A 19252-nucleotide genomic window follows, 5' to 3' on the forward strand; every position below is an offset into this window, starting at 1 on the left:
CAGGCCGCGTAAAGACACGACAGCAAAGTGAATAAATTTGCTGACACAGGCAGTTTTTTTTCAGCCCCCCCACAGATGCGAGCGTTCCCACGAAAGTTTGCCGGAGCGGTGCGACAGCGTACTCACTGTTACGAAGTAGCGAGCGTAGTCGCCTTCTTTGGAGAAGAAGTTGTACATGTCGGCAGCCAGCTGGTCCTGAGCAACAGAGAGCAGACGGTCAACAGAGAATCACACACACACACACACACACACACACACACACACACACACACACACACACACACACACACACACACACACACACACACACACACACACACACACACACACACGAGCTGACGTGACACTTTCAGAGCATCAGGGAAGGTGGACAGAGGCCTCGATGTTTTCCACAGTTAGGCCTAAAGACTTAAAAAAGGGGTGGAACCCACCAGCAATTCTTAGGCCAGTGTGTAAAAAGGCTGATTAAAAAGCAAATGAAGGCGTGAGCAATAACACTGGTGGTCTCAAGGCAAACTAGTGGCGACCCGGCAGGATTTCCTGAATCCTCCGGCTTTGTCTCATCTCCTCCCCTCTTTTAAAGAGAACAACGGAGCAAGGGGATGGAAAAACTTGGCTGAGGATTTAACAACACTCAGTCCATCACAGTTGCTGCATTCGCTGATGGCTTCATCCACGGCTACTGCTTAACAACTGGTGAGACCTTCACCTTCCACGCCATCTACATTTTATAAAGAGCAGCTTTGAGGAGTCGCCTCTGGCTCTCATAACTCCTGCTTCTCCATTACAGGAAGCCGAGGAGATTGAAAATGTTGGCGAGTCAGGTTCCAGACAGGTCTAATCCATGACAAAGCTTTGGACGTGCTTCTTACGCTCCTTTACGAGCCATTTTGTGGTGATATAAAGTGTGAATAAAGCTCTGCTACAGTGGCATCTGCTGGACGACGGGCGCGACGTCGTCCATCGTGCTGGTTACCTTGCACTGCTCCACTTTGTTCATGGACTCGTCCATCTCCTCCTTGAGCAGGTCAGCTTTGGCCGTCAGTGCTTGAGTGTTTGTCCCTGAGATTATTGACTTGGTCGCCTGCAACCATCTGAGTTTGGAAAGGTCAAAGTTGAAAAAAAAACATTATCATAATTGCTTTAAACTTAAACTTCATTTTTTTTTTTTTCCTTTCCATGTGGCCTCGACAGATCGTCTGACACACAGGAGACAGTGATGTTTGGACAAACCTTGCTCTGGCAGAATCATAGTCCAGCACTAACTTGGCCAGCTGCTTCCTCTGCTTCAGGATGTTCGGGATGTCCACCTACAAAACACACATACGCTTTTTTTTTTGCTTTTTTTTTTTTAAAGATTCAAACGGTGAATCCACAGCATTCGGTCTGATTACAGATGAGCGAGCTGCTGTCAATATTGACGCTTGCACATCACGTCACAAAACTCATAGTGAGACACCTGAGAGCTGCAGTAAAAAAGCGGCTGCACAGGAAACAGCCCCGGCGCGTCCCTGAGATAACGGACAGCCTCGGCGTATTTCCTGGAACCTCGGCAAACTTTGGTGAACCTGTGGCGACGCCGAACCCGATCAGCACCGGGTCTGTACTGGTGGCGATGTGAAACATGGAGAGGCCTCTCACCTCGGCCAGCTGACTGAGGGGGTCCAGGACGTCCTTCTCGATCTGCAGCTCGTGCTGCATCAGCTCTGAGGCAAGGCGGTTCTCGCCCTCGCCGCACACCTCCATCATCTTCCTGTTGGGAAAAAAGAGAGAAAACACTGTTAAAAATCCCATTGAAAAAAAAATGGATAATTTTTTAACACAGAATGAGAGAGAGTGAACTTCCAACTGAGAAATGAATCAGGATTTTGGATCATTCACGCAAATACGCTGAAAGAATGTCAGAGCCTGTGCTGCGTCACGCACGCCAGCCAGCAAAATGCTGCCTTTTCTCTTCCTCTTTAGTTCCAGACAGGCACATGACTGTTCTGTCAATGTGGACATTTTCAGAATCAAGAATTCAACTACACAAAACAACAAAGTGGTTCAAGCGCTTGGTTCTGAATTCACGGCCTCATCTTTCACTTTCTCTGGAGAGCCTTCTGCTCAGTTTGTTGCTGGCCGTCTGAATCACTCACTCACACTCTCACTCACACACACACACACACACACACACTCTCACTCTCTCACTCTCACACTCTCACTCTCACTCTCACACTCACTCTCACTCTCACTCTCACACTCACACTCACACTCACACTCACACTCACACTCTCACTCTCACTCTCACACTCACACTCACTCACACACTCACACTCACTCACACTCACTCACTCACCCGATCAAGGAGTCCTCCCCTAACTGGTTCCCACCTTCCACCATCGCCTGGGACAGCGACGTCAGGGGGAGCTTCTTCTGTTGTGCGTCAGGGACAAACACGGGCACGGATGAGGTTCAACGGAGACACAATCACACTCCACACAAACAGACGCGCATTTTTTCATACGGCAGCTTCAGGGATGGACGATGGAAAAAGTCTTTCCATCGAGCGAAGTGTTTAGTCAGAAGAGAGAAGAGAGAGAGTTAAATGGGATTCGAGGTGGAAAACTACGACGAGACGTCTGCCACATTATTTTCACAGTTGACACATTTGTGCAAAACACCTCAGTGTTCCACATCCTGTGTCAGTTTTTTTTTTTTTTTTTTTGTTTTCTTTTTGAAGGAGAGTCCCAACAGCCGAAAGCGTCATGCGTCATGAAGACAACAGATGTGCGAGGAGGAAATGGAGCGACAGCGGTGCCAAGAACCAGAGAGGTGGGAGGAAGTGCTCTGTGGTTTTTTTACCTGACCGTTTCCTGTATAGAGCCGCGGGACGGACTGTGGTGCGTTTTTTGGGGTGGTGGGTGTGCGGGTTAGGACAACACAAAACAAAACAACACAACACGTAAATCACAGACAGTCGACTCAGAAGATTTGTGCTGGAGGTGCAAATTCAACACACGACAGGTGACCCTGCGGCGGCGGCCCGATCTGGTCTGAGCTGGTTTACACAGCTTAAAGTTAAGCGTGGATCAGTTTGGTTGCGACGTGTCAGAGGCCTTACGTGTCTTTTCTCCGCGTCTGCGCCGATGTGTCCCTGTAGGCACGACACCATCCTCTTGTGCGTGTTGTGGGAGACGACGCGCACCAGCTCCATGCGCCGCTCGATCTGCGCACAAGACAAGACGAACGCCGAGGAACGGTGAGCGCATAGCACAGGACAGCAGAGAGTGGACCATCTGAACACTGACACTGCGGCGCTCTGGTTTCATACTGACAGTCGGGGATCCTGTCGTGTGGGGGAACACAGAGAAGAAAAAAAATGCACGCAAAAAAACAGCCAGACAGGAAGCCCCCTGGCTGAAGACAGAGGTACTACAAACCAAGATGTGGCTCTTTGACATCGTGAGACTTTGGAAACATCATGATTTGCAATCGTGTTGGGTTTTCTCGATGAGTTTAAAGAAGTGTGTTCGGGGGTCATTATAAGCTTATTGTGTTAAAATGAGCTATTTGCAAAATTGTTTCATCCATCCATCCATCTTCAATACCAGTTTCGTCCTGCACTCAGTGTTGTGGGGGTCTGTTGGAGCCTATCCCAACTGCCATGGGGCACTTAAGAAAAAAAAAAAAAAATCTAGCTTCTATGTGTTATCACCAAGTGATGTCATTACAGTTTGTCAGAGGTCCAGTAAGGTTTGTAGGTTGCACTCTCACTGTATGCCAGAGGCCATTGAAGATGTGGCCTCTCAAAAAAACAACATCCGGCAGTGAAAAAAGGCACAAATTCCATTGAAGGAAGGCGTTTGAGTTGCACAACGCCACCTTTTTCGTTTGCTCTTCTATGATGGGCAGTGTCGCACAGCAGCGTGTTGTGCAGTTGACAACTAATGAAGTGCATCTCCGTGTCACCATTTAATTTGTGGCCGACTTGGCGTGGGTCAAAGGTCAATCGTGACTGATGTCCCAAGGGAACGACACTGGAATGTTATCTCGCGAGCACATGACTCATCGGAAGTGCCGCGAAGGCTACGAACCGGGGGAGGAAGGGGGGCTTCTCTGGCTTTAAAAGGGTCTTTTTGATTACGCAGGCTTTTCTCCTGCGTTCTCGCTTAACTACAGAGATCCACTCTGTGCTTTAGGCCTGACGACATATAATACTGGCATTGATGGAGTCAGGGGGCCTATTCGGGCCCGAAGGACAGAGGCCAACTGAATCCCTGCAGGGCGGCTTTTCTCTGTCCTTGTCACGCCAGGTGTCTGACCGGGAGGGTCAGAGTCAACACGAGGGCGGCCCTCACTGTCCCAATGTCACTCAGAGGGTCGACCGACGTTTGGGGGGGGGGGGGGGAACTGGTTCAGAATGGTACGAACAGTGAGATAAAAGAATTGTGTTTTTTGGAAAGTGGTAAAAAAGACAGAGTGGAATGTCTCAGAGGAACAACACGTGCGCTCCGGAGTTGGGACAAATATAAACGGGAACACTGAGGTCTACGGGGCAAAAATGAGAGGAGAAATGGCGAGAGAAAAATGCAGAGGGAGGATGGCAAGGTTCCAAATAGCAGACAATTGTGTTCCAAAAACAGACCAGGGTCGGAACTCAGGAATTCCACAGCAGATATCCGCATCCGTGCGTGGCCCCGCTGCCCTCTCAACTTCAGTCTCTCTGTTCTTCAGATCTTACGTCATACCCGACCCACGGAGCCTCCCTTTGCCCACCCCAGCATTCCCAAAACAGCGGGGTCGAATTTCAGCCAGCGCACAACTTTCTGCTACCATAGGCTGCAGAGTGGGAGGGGATACACGTATACACACGCTGCTGTTCAGCTAATACCAGGTGCAACCTGAGCGGGGGAATCCCCTCCCTGTTGCTGCGTGGGTTTGATTCCAAGTCCTCCACTCGTTCAGATCTGGGAGTATTCTTCTTCCTCTCATTGTGACAAACAGGGGTTGGGCACACAACACAGGAAGAGTTGCAACAAAAAATATTGACAGAAGTTGGAAGGACTGGTGGTCGTCAGGGTGTGTTTTTCCCCCTACTGCTACCAGACTGACGGGGTGGACAGTCTGCCCCATGATGCGTCATTGAGGAGGGAATTCCAAGAGTGCGGCGGAGGAATAGGTGGTAGAAACAAGACAGAGGATGCACGTATGCCCGCCTCTGTTTATTTACTGGTTCCCAAGGGAAAGGATGTTGACATGACCGGACAAGCCCAGAATTACTAAAATAACTGAGGCTCTCTGGGAATGGAATCAAACACGAAGCCACTGAGCAAAAAACAAAACGCTCAGTGTTTGCATGACGGGAGGGACTCAGAGGAGCCCAATAGCTGGCGCTGGCTGCAACCTTAAAATACACCAGAGGGGTGAGCAGCGTGCGAGCACTTTTGGGGTGCAGCCTCCGACTGATGAGCTGCTGTGCAAGGAGCAATGAACAGCTGGGGTGAGAATGCCAGGTGGTGCAGGAGACTAAAAAAAGGGACCATAGGATGAAGAGGCTAAGAATAAGTCTGGTACCCAAGACCGATTTTATCCTTCTTACGGACATGGTAAATTTTGAATTTTAAAAGTCTGGATTCATTCATTTATTCCATCTTGCTATACTCATACTATAAAAAACAGTATGTATTACATGTTGTCAGTTTTATAACTCAATTTTCTCCTACAGTTCACTTGTTCTTTAACTTTTTACTAAGCTTAATGATGCGTTTACTGGATTGAAGTAATGTAAATAAGGTGTTTCTAGGTTCTGAGAACTTTATTGGTTTTTGTACTGAGTACTGTGGATGTTTATATGTTTATATTTTTGTGTAATGTTATTTATTGGATGTGGACCCCAGAGAGATTAGCGACCAGAGCTGTGGTAGCTAAGGGGATGTGAATAAAGAATAAAGAATAAAGAATCCATCATTTGTCCTGCAGTCAGGGTCACTGGGGTTGCACGTTGGACCGGTCACCGGGTCGTCACAAGAACGAGACAACACTCACACCTAAAGAGTGTTTTAGAGTCGCCAATTAGACTTATGTGCACGTCTAGACTGCGGGAGGAAGCTGGAGAACCTGGAAGGAGAACATCCTCACAGGAAGGCTCCAGCCTCCAGGCCTCAGGCCTGGGGAATTGAACCTGTGACCTCCCTGCTGTGGGGTCACGGTGCAAACCATTGCACTACCCTGTCGCCGCGTCTGCACCTTAGAATTTGTCTCCAGGAAGTCACAATTTGTGACTTCAAGGTGGGGATGGGAAGTTAGTTGTCAGGTTTTATATTGTGTCCTCTTCTCAGTGAGGAGCAGCAGCCGGTCATAGCTGCAGAGTCGCCTCACAGCCTAAAGTCTAACATTAACTTAAACCTGTCAATCAGAAACAGCTAATGTTCATTGGACAGTGACAGATCAGGTGCTGGTTGTTTATCCACGAGGTTCAAAAGTCCCATAAAATAGGGAGAAAAAAAATGACACCTCCCATGGAAAAGACAAAAGGCCATCTTGACTGATGGAATGTTTTTTGCTGAGCAGGTATCAATGTCAACAACAGCTGAATCCACTGAGGGGACTCAGTGAGCGGCTTCAGCAAGTCGACAAGAAAAGTGCCCGAAATGTCTGCGAATGTCTGGGAGTGAATATCAGACTCAATGTTCTCAAAGCATTCCGTCAGAATTAGACCCAAATTCAATTTGGCCATAAGTGTGTGTGGCGCTACTTGTTGTGGTGTCTCCATCAATGAGTGATAACAGGCGACAGGTGTGGGGGGGTGGGGAAGAAGCACCAACTAATTAACTCGACAAGATAATCCATCTGAGTCCCGGCCAGATTCCAAAGGCGGTAAAAGCCAGACGACCTGATGCTTGCTGACTGTGTGTTCTGAAGTGCCATGTACATTAGGAGCGAAGTGTTGTTTCCCAAATCCGTTTCTGACGCTTGAGGTTGCAAGGAGTGGAGGAAGAGGTTTGGTTATTGTGTTCATGTTATTGTTAATATTTTTGTTATTATGATGATGATGATGATGATGATGATGATGATGATGATGATGATTATAATTGTTATTATTATTGATTTAGTTCAGTAATCAGATCAGAAATGGATAGCTCTATATGCCTATAGTTAATAATTAGCACGTGGGTAGATTATATTGGTTATATATTGCGATGTGGATAATATACATGTAAATATTTAAATACATACATGTATATGTAATGCACAAACATATTTACATATATCAGAGGACTGTGTATGAAGAAATTAAGGTATTATATGATATACATTTATATATCATAGGATGAGACATTTAGAATTGAAACGGTTTATGTGGAGCATGATTATTATATAATTAAGTGGTAGGAGTAAATAAGTACTTACTTCTTCCTACTCGGATCAATGATGACATTTTTTTTAATGGCATTCTTGAGAGGATCAATGATTTAATTTTTTTTATTGCAATTTATTTATTTATTATCATTGTTTTTTTGTTTTATATACTGTGGCTTTAATTAATTGTGCTATTTTGTTTTATTTGTAAGTTCAAAATAAAGACTTTCATTCATTCATTCATTCATTCATTCACTAGTGCAGGGAGTCTACCGGGCATCTTGTTGCACAAGTTCAAATACTTTTAGTGTGTGTCACAGTAAGTGTATGACACACAATTCTGAAAACGAGCACTGAATCAGCAACAACAGACCTGTTGCACGCTTTTTTTCCCCCCATAAGCAAGAATGTGCACTGCAGTGGTTCTTTTTAAAGCATCAAATCTTATCAGTCTGATTTTAAGGTCAGTAGTAAAGCAGAGGGACTCACTAGTAAAAGCACCTGCTAGTGGTCAAAACAGTTCACCTCAGCACCCAAGGTAAATTTTTTTCTGCAGTTACGTCATCCACAAGGCAGAGCAGGTGAACCATGGGGTGTGACCGTCTGGCTCAGCAAGTTGTGTATCAGGTCACAAGAGCTTTAAAAGCATTTCTTTTTCCCACGAAGAACCTTCTCAAGGCTGCGCTACATATCCAAAGTTCATCAATGCGAGAGTAGCAGCGTATCGGAGAAAAATACCCAAACTAAACAAAGTTTTCTGGAGTTTATGTATTTGGTAAATGGAGCTTTACTGGCCTGGATGGCAACAAACCACACAGATGGTACAACGAGAGGCCGGTGAGTGGAAGTACATGTTGGTGGATGGGCAAATGCCAAATGTGGACGTGCCGGTTCAGGTAAAATGCTCTCAGGGGTCGCTGAAATGTTCCGAGTTCAAGTAATCCTGGAACTTTGTTGCCATGGAAGCAAGAAAGCTGGTTGGTTGTCAAGCTCTGTTTTTCCTCAATAAATTCGTGTTGCTGGAATGGAAACAATCATTCCTCTATTTACCGTCGGCACCGTCACCTCACACTCCACCCTCTGAATTAGCAGCAGAGCGGAAAGCCACGAGCACTATAAGTCATCACAGCGTTCAATACAATGAACACGTTTCCCAGACGTCACGTAGGACTCGTTATATTTATGGTAACAGCTAACATCAGCCTAGAGTTTAAATCTCAGTGGCTAAATCCAACACTTTGAAAGTGAAGTTAAAAAGTTGCAGAATGATGATTCTAAAGTTTCAACTGCTCAAACAATGAAGGACAACAAACGCATGAACCAGTCGGGCGGCCCTGGGCTGGCCGGAGCTCCACAGCCGAGTTAATGATTGACGTACCTGCAGGAGGTCATCGCTGAGGACTTCAGTTTTCTCCGCTCTGTGGGCGAGAAAGGACAAGAGAGAACGCATAGATGAGCACGGAAAGAGAACACGTAGTTGAACTTCACACACACACACACACACACACTCTCTGAGCAGTCGAGGTGAGAATGACATCGAGACAAACTGGAGGTGCGTCCTGAGATGCCAAGTTACGCAATCAAAATGATTGACGGGTCGTGGAAGTCGGTGTGGGAAATGTTTGACGGGGTGGATCTCTTGGCCGGGGGCCACGGCTCTGTATTAGAATGCCGTTCAGTCAAAAGTGTTGTTATTGCAACACAGCTGCTGACGAGCCTGGGCTGACACAGCGGCTGTCTGACTCCACAACAGAGCGAGTCACCTGCGTGTTCTCCCCAAGACTGCTAATAAGGAATGAACAGTGTGACTCGGAGGGGTCAGTGGAGTCAGATTCTCTTAAGGGAAGGAGAAGGCTGGGGAACACAGACTGGGCTCAGGCTGATCATCTCATTAGCTGGGTCAGCGCTGCAGTCCTGACGGCAGCGACAAGAAGGTTCGAATTGAGTTGATTTAAACCCGACAGACACTTGATTTTAAACTTGATTAATTTGGGACTGAGCCCCAGCGATGAGACCAGCTCTAGAACAGAGCAGGTCTATTGCAGGGCGTTCTTGCGAGGAAAGATTTGAAACTTGACAGACTCTTGACGAGAAACCCATTTTGACCCCCTTAGCATTCTACAAAAGTCACCAAATTTTGCACGCAGGTCAGAACTGCTGGAATTTTTTCTATTAAAAACTGGATCAATCTGCTCAATAGCGCCCCCTACATAGACACAAACACTAAAATCGCCATAGTGCCCTCTAGGAAGGTCGTAGAGACGTGGGACAAAGACCCACCCGTTCGTTCAATGAAGACCTCATTTTCATGAACTGATCTTTGACCCCCGACAAACTGAGAGTGAGCTATTTTCGTGTCTTATTCCTCCATTGGACAATCAAGGCCACACAGCTACTGAGGAAACTGCCTACTCATATTAAATCCATAGTCATATTTCCACCATGGACCCCAGTTTGAGCAGCCTGGTTTGATGGGTTATCAAAGAAAGTCCACCAGTTGCCAGTGAGTCAGCACATTTTGCCTTCTCTTTACAACTTCCTGCAAACAAAAAGAGGCCGAGCTCAGTTCTGGCTTCCTGCTGACGCTGATGTTTTGTTGAAGCTTCCATCCGTTTGACAAAAAAAAACAAGCATCACATCAGTTCTTATTAAGATGCTATCCAAACCTGGCTGGCATTGTCGTCGCAAATCGGGAAGAGGTATCCGCACCCTTTGTGACATCACAAAGGGAAAAATATGTTTCCCCTAAAGCACGGCTCCACGCTAATAAATCTGGTAGAATGTTTAGGTTGCGTTCTAAACTCTAAAATGTGTGGCAGTATTTTATGTGCATACAAGTCAGTAACTTGGTCCCAGTACTACTGACAGGAAGAGCAACATCCAACTGATCAAGCCTGAACTGCAAAACCATATGTTGGACACTAAACTAATAAGCAGAAGTCCAACTCCACTTTGTTTTTATCCCAACGCTCTCCAGCGCTGAAGGTCACGTGACTCTGCACCACCAAGCTGTCTGCCCCCGGTGCATTAAAAGAATACAAACTGTGCATGAGGCATCTACTGTATATCTGCGCAAACGTGCAGCCCTCTGAACGGATCGACCTGTGGGCACGGTGGCTCGTCTGCACTCTGCACGGGGGTACAGAGTGCTCTGAATCGCAGCCTGGGCCCTCCTCCAAAAACCGCTCTGTATGAACTATAGTAACCTCGGCACACAGCTGCTCCCAATTACAACACAGAGGAGGGCAGCGGGGCCCGTGACAGAGAGGGGAGGACATTTTTTGGGGGGTTTGCAGAGAGAATTCTATACATAGATGTGTTTGCACAGGAGCTAAACGCTCCGAGACCTGCCGAACAAAAATCATGTGTGCGGCGGACAAAAAGGCGTCCATCTGCTGAGGTGTCACGTGAAGACTGGGGAGCCGGAACCACTGAATCCTACGTGGACACTCCTCGAAGGAGGAGACTCCACTCTTTTGATCACGTCGTTTCATAAGAAACACAACTATGGATGAAGCAACCATTATTATAAAACTGCAACAATTTGTACATTTACATGTCGACGCAGATGTTTTGCGTGTGTTAAGCTAGAGCTGCACTCTATTCACACACTGCATTTGCCTGCACAATCTTGACACTATGTACTAAGTGTTTTAAGGGTGTGCAGAAGAAATTCCCTGATGTTGGCCCTTTGTGATGTCACAAATGACAGCATTGGATCCAGTGTGTCTAAAGGGGTCAACACCAAGGCCAAGTGTTTGTTCTGCCCTCTAAATATACATCATTTTCTGCACCATTGGAGACTGTAATAACAAAAAACATATGAGAATATGAGAGTTTTTTTAGAAAAAGTGGAAATTATTGTGAACCAACCAACCCCCATCCACCTTATAAAAAGCAATGCATCACATGGGTCTTTTTAATTTAAAAAAGAAAAAAAAAAAGAAAAGGCTGAGCGCAGCCTGGCCGGAGCATCAGCGACAACAAACAGAAAACAATTGTTTTGCCGGCATCAGCTGACCGGGAGCGAACAGAGTCGGCCCACTGTGCCTCGCAGGAGCAGCGGTGTTTGGAGGGGAAAAAAAAAAAGTGTGTCACTGCTGCTGCTGCATGTGACTTCAATAACAAGAGGAGGAGCAGCAGCAGCAGCAGCAGCAGCAGCAGCAGCCCTGCATCCCAGCCCCGGTAACCAGGGCGATCCGCTAGCATCGCGCTGGAAAGGGGAGTAGGTGAACGGCACAAAGACGACACAATGGAGCGGCTGTTAGCGGCCGCTCGGCTCTATCGGCGGCGCTGGGGGGCGGTGAGGGAGGGTGGACCTCTCACCGGTGCAACAGTTGGCAGCTGAAGGCCGGAGGTAACGGACACTGGAGCCGCATGAAAGGGGCCCGAGGAATAATTGAGTGACTCAGCCGGCGCGACCTCCCTAATGGGGCTGATTGTGTGAGCCGTCGCGTTCTACAGCAGCGCTGAGAGGAGGAGACGCACCGGCAAAACCCGGAGGGACAAACGACTTCAACGGCGATGAGACGCCGCATGATGATGATGATGATGAAGGAGGAGGGCGCTTCCAGCCAGGGAGATCACTGGAAGTGGTACAATGGCTCCTCTGATGGACCGAGGGAGCGCAGAGTGTTTGTTTGGTTTTACCTGACGCAATCAATAACAGACTGATAGGTGGGTGTGGATCGCTTCCAGCCTGCCAGTTTATAAACACCAGAGTGGCAGAAAGACTGGGATGAACTCAGCAAGAGAAAGACTGGATAAAGAATATTTCATTTGGCTGAAACCTGCTTTGTGTTTTTTGAGCGGAAGGAGTCTTCACGGCTTCACGGCTGGTCGATGCACTGGGGCTTTTCACAGCCATTTACTGCTGACGCTGCTTTTGAAGGTTGAAATACATGGGCACACAATTGCAACTTGCTATTTAGTATCAACAGCAACAATAGTGTGTATTAGTAAAATTACTCTGAGCAGATATTTTAGATTGTTCTGTGCTCAGGTGACATCAAGAAGCGTCAGCGTTCCAATCGGTCAATTAAGAATTTCATTGATTAAATTCAACTAGTCGCAATTAATAGATTTTTTTTTTACACAGGTGGTTAATCATTGGACCTTCAATATTATTTAAGGGCTAAATAATGTGTTCCTTACACATTTTACATTGTGAAATTTAGGTTCTCAGGAAAAATCATTGTTAATCAATCGATGAGGTCAATCAATAATTTGCATCCATAGTTGAACAGCAAAAGTGCAACTGAATAAATAGTTAAAAATACTGGTTGAAGTCATGAACCAGCAGAAACATTATCATTATAACCGGCCCCTCCAGATAACCATGATAAAAATATCAGTCTGTGTCTATCAGAGCAGCTCCTCCTCAGTTGACAACAGCAGGACACGCCCCCTCCGCCCCCTCTGTCCTCCAGGCATCGGTGCAGCTGACACTGGTGGGAACGCCCAGGCTCACCTACTTCTGTTCATTCAGCGCTGACATGACACTAGCACTGATCCCCGTGGGTAACGTGTCCCTTCCTGCCGCACCACTCGGTCTCCAGTGAATCAAAGAGTCCAAACAAAGGCCCACTGAAGGGTTGCAAACGGCCGAGAGAAACACCCCCGTCACACACGGCACCCCCGAGTGTTTACAGTGCAGGAGAAGATTAACACCGCGAGCTCGGACCCACTGCAAGTCATCCGGTCACCTCGCTGTGGACGACTTCTGAGCCAATTTTGCCAAAGAGCGACACAAATAGATTGTAAACAACAGTTTTGCAGAAAAACAGCTGAGCTGTATGACTAGGGTTGTCCCGATCCGATATTGATATCGGATATCGGTCTGATATCAGCCAAAAAAGGAATATCGGATTATATCGGACGTCATCTTAAGTCTCCGATATTAACACTCCGATAGAAAGCAGTCCATTCTACTGTGGCGAAAAAAGAATCTCCACATCATGCTCAGACTGCAGAAAGTGGAGATGGAGGAGTCATGGTCATCACGAGTTTAGTTAACTGACAATATTGTTTTGTTGGTTTTTTGTTCCTGCTCTCAGTTGCTTTCAGAATATACGAGCAGTAAACTTGTTAATTTGTTTTGAATCACTTGATGCTGCCTTTTTTAACACTACACACTACAGAATAAATAATGAAAGTATGTTTCATTTGTAGCATGCTGCTATCGGATTGATATCGGTATCGGCCGATATTCAAGGTTGAAATATCGGTATCGTATCGGAAGTGAAAATATAGTATCGGGACAGCCCTATGAATGACTGAGAACAATCAGCAACAATCAATGGATTGTCCCAGTGAAACAGTTGATTGAGGACCAAGTCTCTGCAAAGTTAAACTATCAATGCTTTTTTTTTAGCTGAGCTGTAATCAAACAAACCAAATAGAAGTGGCGATCTTTGCCAAGGGAGCAGAATAGTCGGCGACATACACATATCACACGCTGATTAAAGCCTCTTTAGTATAGCGAGGCAGTAAAAACAAACCAGTAAATCCAGTTTGAGTTAAGTGATTAATGCGTTCAAAAGCTAATCTGACGCGCACACACGTAGAAAACAGGAGGCAAACACACAGAAAGTCTCCCGAGGCGTGGGCAAAGCTGCCAGCGCTGCAGCTGTTCTGTCGTTCACTGAGTCACAAGGCCACGTGTGATCGTCTGCTACCTGGGTGATGTCATATGGAGTCGAAAGCAAAAAAGCACACCAAGCAAACAAAAACAACAGCGACAAAACAAACAGCCTGGTTCAATAAACAGAGCGGCGTCCGTGTGGGCTGATAAGAGAGGTTGCCTTTACAAACAGCACTCCGTTTTAAATAAAGTTTTAAATAAGAGTCAGCATGTTTGCATTGTCGGCCACCCTCTTCTTCTGTGCAACCGTAAACAGACTTCAACATTACACAGGTGGCAATTTCTTTACTGTAATTGATCAGAGATCACTGCTCACATACTGGATGAAATAAAGACAAACGCCACGCTGGCTGTTCTATCGTTTACAACGGTTATGCGGGGCTCATCTTACGCCTGACTCCAAATTTAGCCGACAGATGTGAAAGAGGAACCAATCAGCTAATCTAGACTCACACCAGCAAGTGTCCAAGTCTATGTCTCCTAATATTAAAGTAGACACTCCTGACATCTTTCAACAGCACTGCAATCACCTCGGAGGAAAAATGCTTCGGTTGCACTCGGGCTGATTTTACAGAGAGCCGGAGGTGATGTCATCATCATCATCATCATCATTGACACCACCATCATCTTCATCACCACCATCTTCTTCATCATCATTACAGACACAACAGAGGCCAAACTTCCCCAGATGTCCCATGAAGGGTGCAACCACTGATCTCGCTCCAGGTCTTTAGAGCAGATCTATTATCCGAGCAGATGAGGGCAATGGCCTCAGACTCCTCTACCTGATGATGCTGCTCTTTTACCCACACAAACCTGCAGCAAAACGTGTCGCAGCCAGCGGCTCAGCTGCTTGGGAGAGGTCGCAGACAGCGCAGGCTCCGGCAAAGTGCTTAAAAAAATGCTTTGCCGCCTTTCCCTAAACGACATGAATCACATGCTTGTTTTTTCCGCGCACCTCGGTTCCACCCTCTTTCCCCCACATAAATCTCCCCGGGCCTTGTGTCTCCTCCTGTCTAGAGAGCGCGACTCCGGGAGGCAGCTTCCTGTTTGCAAAGCGAAGGAGGAGAGATTTCCTCAGAGCGGCTGCTCGCTGGACACGGCGTTCTGCTTTTGCACAATCGCAGGAACCCCGGGGGCAGCGCTGAAGGCCTTTGCACTCAAAGCTTCTGCCCACACACACACACACACACACACACACACACACACACACACACACACACACACACACACACACACACACACACACACACACACGAGTTGGCAAGGACTTCACGGGCAAAGCAGTGTGTGCACGTTTTATTTTGAGCCACACGTCCGTGTACGCTGCTAACTAGCCATTAAAGAGGACAAGCAGCGAGCGAGCGAGTGAGCGAGCGCACACACACACACACACACACACACACACACACACACACACACACACACACACACACACACACACACACACACACACACACACACACACACACGTCTGTTTTCTGCATTACGCTGTATGTGGTGCTGATTTACTCCTCGGAGTCATTACGAGGATTCCGGCCTCTCCGCTCCCCTGATCTGTTCACCGTTGGAAAACACGCAGGAAAGTGGGGAACAGGGCCGCTTCGAGGAGTGGACCTCAGTCAAGCAGCCTGTTACTGTTTGTCTTTTAGTGACGCTTTTTTTTAACCTGATGGTGAAATATTATTTTTCAGTAAGGGTACTCTCGTGTATAAATAGTCCATGGGAGATCATGTAAATCCAACATCCTTTTGCATAAAGTTTTTGAAAAATGCATATTACACAACATAATTATTTTTTGAAACAAAGTGAAGCAACATGCAAGGTGATTAACACAAGAAATACCATGAGAATTTTGTTAAACAAAAAGATCATCCGTTTAATCAAATATTTTTCACGATGTCCTTTCATAAAACAGCCGATGCGTAAATGTGTGACTCTATCTGCATGTCTCACTCTCTGCCTACGTCAAAAAAAAAAACCCATCAAACTATTCCAATCAGTCTGGCTCCGGGTGTATCTGGTACTGTCTGGCACTGAGAGCACTCGCTGTCCGCCTCAGGTGACAAACACTCTCAGCGGACGAACAGCAGGCACACTAAGCAAACACAAACAGGAAATGCCCACCATCGTTGAAAAAAAGAAGAGCTGAGCTGTCACGATCCAAACCTGGTGTGACACGTCGCCCTCCCGACTGTCATAAGGTCACAGTGAGGCTGTCGCTACCTCAGAGAGATCCAGTTTCAGTGGGACGCGGTGGGCCATCACCTGGCTGCGCAGGTTGCACTAGCTGCAGTGGAAAGATGCGGACCTGCTCACCAGGGAGGATGGAGCCATTCACTTAATGGCTCCCAAACTGCGGAATGTTTTTAAGTTGAAGAGACGGACATTACTCAGCCACATTAGACTGTTATAGGGATTGATCACTAAATGCCCAGTCCATCACTGATGGGGAGCCATTACTGCCACTTTATCACCGCAGAGCCCAAACCAAAGATGACTGTGCGATGTTACTGTACAGCAGCTCGTTCACAGCCTCTGGCTGGAGCTTCGGTGACATCACGATACCGGAGGCGTGCCGGGCTAGCCACGAGATGGGCGGCTTTGACGCCCTAATCACTGTCAAGACAACTGCATTTTAACCTGTCAACACCCGGGGATGTGACGTGCGTTCCTTGCCAATGCCACATAATTCAACACAAAACACTCTCATCTAACAGCGTGAATTGAAGGCGTGCATAGAGCATAGTGCATGGAGACATGCAGAGCTGTCAGGAATTATTGCAGAGAGGCAGAGGAACCATTCAGATCACTTTCAAGTAAACACACTCAGTTATTAAGAAGAAGTCATCTTGGAAATGCCACTTGGGGAAATGGGATTCCAGAACAGGACGGGTCAGACTGTGATTACGGACAATGTCGTGATTTATGCAACTGCAGTACAAAGCACGGCATCAGTTCTAGGTTCACTTTCTTTTTAGCAACCACTTCCACCTGCTCAGGATGCCAATAAGTCATGTGACTATGCATGGCTGGAGGTTCACTCCCTGGAAACTTTTCCAATTGCCTAAAATGCAGACCGCCCAGGACGAGCAGCCTGAACACCTTGCTTTTCTCATGAATAATGATTCTGTTGATCACATCCTACTTTCACTGCTCCCTTTTCTCACTTCATAGCAAAGGCTAACAGTGTGACTTGTTTGCAGAAGTACAGTTATGGTCCATTATAGGTAATTTTGGTCAAATAATGTCACTGGTCATATAAATTGGGGGGGGGGGATGACGTATGAAATTTAGGTATTAGGTTACGTTTTCTTGGAAAATCTTTTGAAATCAGCTCTTTCAACCAATCTGGAAACAATAAAAGTAAATCATCCTCTACCACGAGGTGTCACGTTCAACCGAAAAAAGGTTTTAGAAGAGACTCCTGCCTCTGGAAGTGAGGATGAGGATAGAGCTGAGGTGGAGGAGGGAAATGCCTGATCATGGCTGGGCGTTTTGTTTCCCACGCAGGGTTCTCTGGTCGAATCAGTTGAGTTGAGAACAACATCTGGTAGATCAGGGCAACACATCAAGTGCAGCACTCGGCCATCCTGCTCTCACTTATACCAGCAGCAACGCTGCTTGTAAGCCATTTAAAGCCAATGAGTCACCCGTGGAGATGAGAGCCCATGTCAACACAGACAGCTGTACACAAGTCTGCAGGGAAGCTCAACTTCACAACACAAGTTAGCCGTGCACGGTGCGAGCCTGTCGGTTTCAACTTGAGGCGACACGCAGGGAGAGTCGAATACTTGCCTGCCAACTGTTTGATTGGCGAGCTGCTTCATCCGATTGAACTGCTTCTTCATTTTGCCAGCCTTCCGAAATGACGCTTCAGAGTCTTTGGGCTTTGGTTTGTCATCAAGTTTCCCGGGGCCTCCAAATATTCCGAGCCGCCGCTATGACAGGGCGAAACAAGCGAGCGCCATCGAAAGCCAATTAAAAAACAAACAGTTTGCAGCCTCGCTAGCCCCCGAAGCTAGCGTTCCCCCAAGTGGAAACTCTAAACAAAAGTTGCCGTCGCTGGCGAAGGCATGACCCGCGAACCTCTTTTTCCCCACGTCCCGTTTTTCTTTTATCCGCACATGTAATTCCCGAAGTACGCCGCGACTAACTTTCACTCGGCCCGGCGACTTTCCATCGTCCTTCCCAGTCGCAGCCTTCAGCCGTTAGCCGAGGAGAGCTAATGTTACCGAGCTGGATAATCCGTTCGGCCGCCTCTTTTTTTAACCCGGAGCCGAGTGAACAGCGGTGGCGGCGGCTCACCTCTGTCACAGCCGCTACAGAGGGAGGGAGAGGGGGAGGGAGAGAGAGAGAGAGAGAGAGAGAGGGAGGGAGGGACGGGGGGCGGGGACGGTGGGATTCAAGGGAGTGAGGAGGTCTTTACAGCAAAAACATACATTTGTCTTTTATCTATTATGTTATTGTTTGCACTGCATGTATCACTTGCGTTGGCAATGTCAGTTTATTTACTGTGCCAATAAAGTTCTTTGAATTGAATTGAACTAAATTGAGAGGGAGAAAGGGAGAGAGAGAGAGAGAGAGTGTATGTGTGTGTGTGTGTGTGTGTGTGTGAGAGAGAGAGAGAGAGAGAGAGAGAGAGAGAGAGAGAGAGAGAGAGAGAGAGAGAGAGAGAGCGCAGGAAGTGGGCTCAGAGCGCCGAGGTATCCATTTCCATTGCAACACTTCCCCCTGGACACCGACGGGAGAAGTTCATCATCACGCCGAGAGCATCGGAGTCACACGAGTCGAGCGCATTGACTTTGCGACGAGGTGTTCATTATGTCTTCAAGCGCCTTCAAAGTCACGAACATATGCATTTCAGTCGTCTCTTTGTCTTCTGTCAAGACTATACGACAGGTGACTCTTTTGTAATCATGTTTTTTGATGAATCTTAGGTGTAACAGCACGCAGAAGCGCGCAAACACACTACTCTGAAAGCATTCTTTTCGAGTTCAAGTTAATATGTTTCTGTACATATTTTAAGCATTGGTGTATTATACAGACGAAAAATATTAATTTGTTAAACTTTACATGCACATTTCGTCAAATGACTATTTTCTTTTGACGTTTTTTTCAGTTTCATTTTTCATTTTACAAGCCGTTTTGTAACAGTAATATAAACGTCTTTATTGCTTGCCTACTGTGAAATCATACTGTTAAAGTTATGTTTAAAAAGGTCACGTAGACTTTTTATAGTGATGAGTTGATGCGAGGGAATGTGGC

General features: G+C 46.8%; 1 protein-coding gene across 1 annotated transcript in view; it reads right to left on the bottom strand.

Moving 5' to 3' along the window:
- The window catches only part of arhgap17a (Rho GTPase activating protein 17a), a 32358-nt gene extending 14072 nt beyond the window's left edge, over positions 1-18286 (bottom strand). Inside the window, exons 1-8 of the mRNA XM_076034700.1 lie at positions 17783-18286; positions 8720-8759; positions 3104-3208; positions 2339-2415; positions 1642-1753; positions 1234-1310; positions 977-1094; positions 127-195 (exon numbers count right to left, since the gene is read on the bottom strand). Of these exons, the coding sequence (XP_075890815.1) occupies positions 127-195; positions 977-1094; positions 1234-1310; positions 1642-1753; positions 2339-2415; positions 3104-3208; positions 8720-8759; positions 17783-17835 (651 nt within the window). The 5' untranslated portion in view covers positions 17836-18286. The remainder of the gene's footprint in view (positions 1-126; positions 196-976; positions 1095-1233; positions 1311-1641; positions 1754-2338; positions 2416-3103; positions 3209-8719; positions 8760-17782) is intronic.
- Between the last annotated feature and the right edge of the window lie 966 nt (positions 18287-19252).

The sequence above is a fragment of the Nelusetta ayraudi genome, unplaced genomic scaffold (genome assembly GCF_046127955.1).
Source record: "Nelusetta ayraudi isolate G7.1 ecotype Tasmania unplaced genomic scaffold, CSIRO-AGI_Nayr_v1 ptg000042l, whole genome shotgun sequence".
Classification (NCBI taxonomy): Eukaryota; Metazoa; Chordata; class Actinopteri; order Tetraodontiformes; family Monacanthidae; genus Nelusetta; species Nelusetta ayraudi.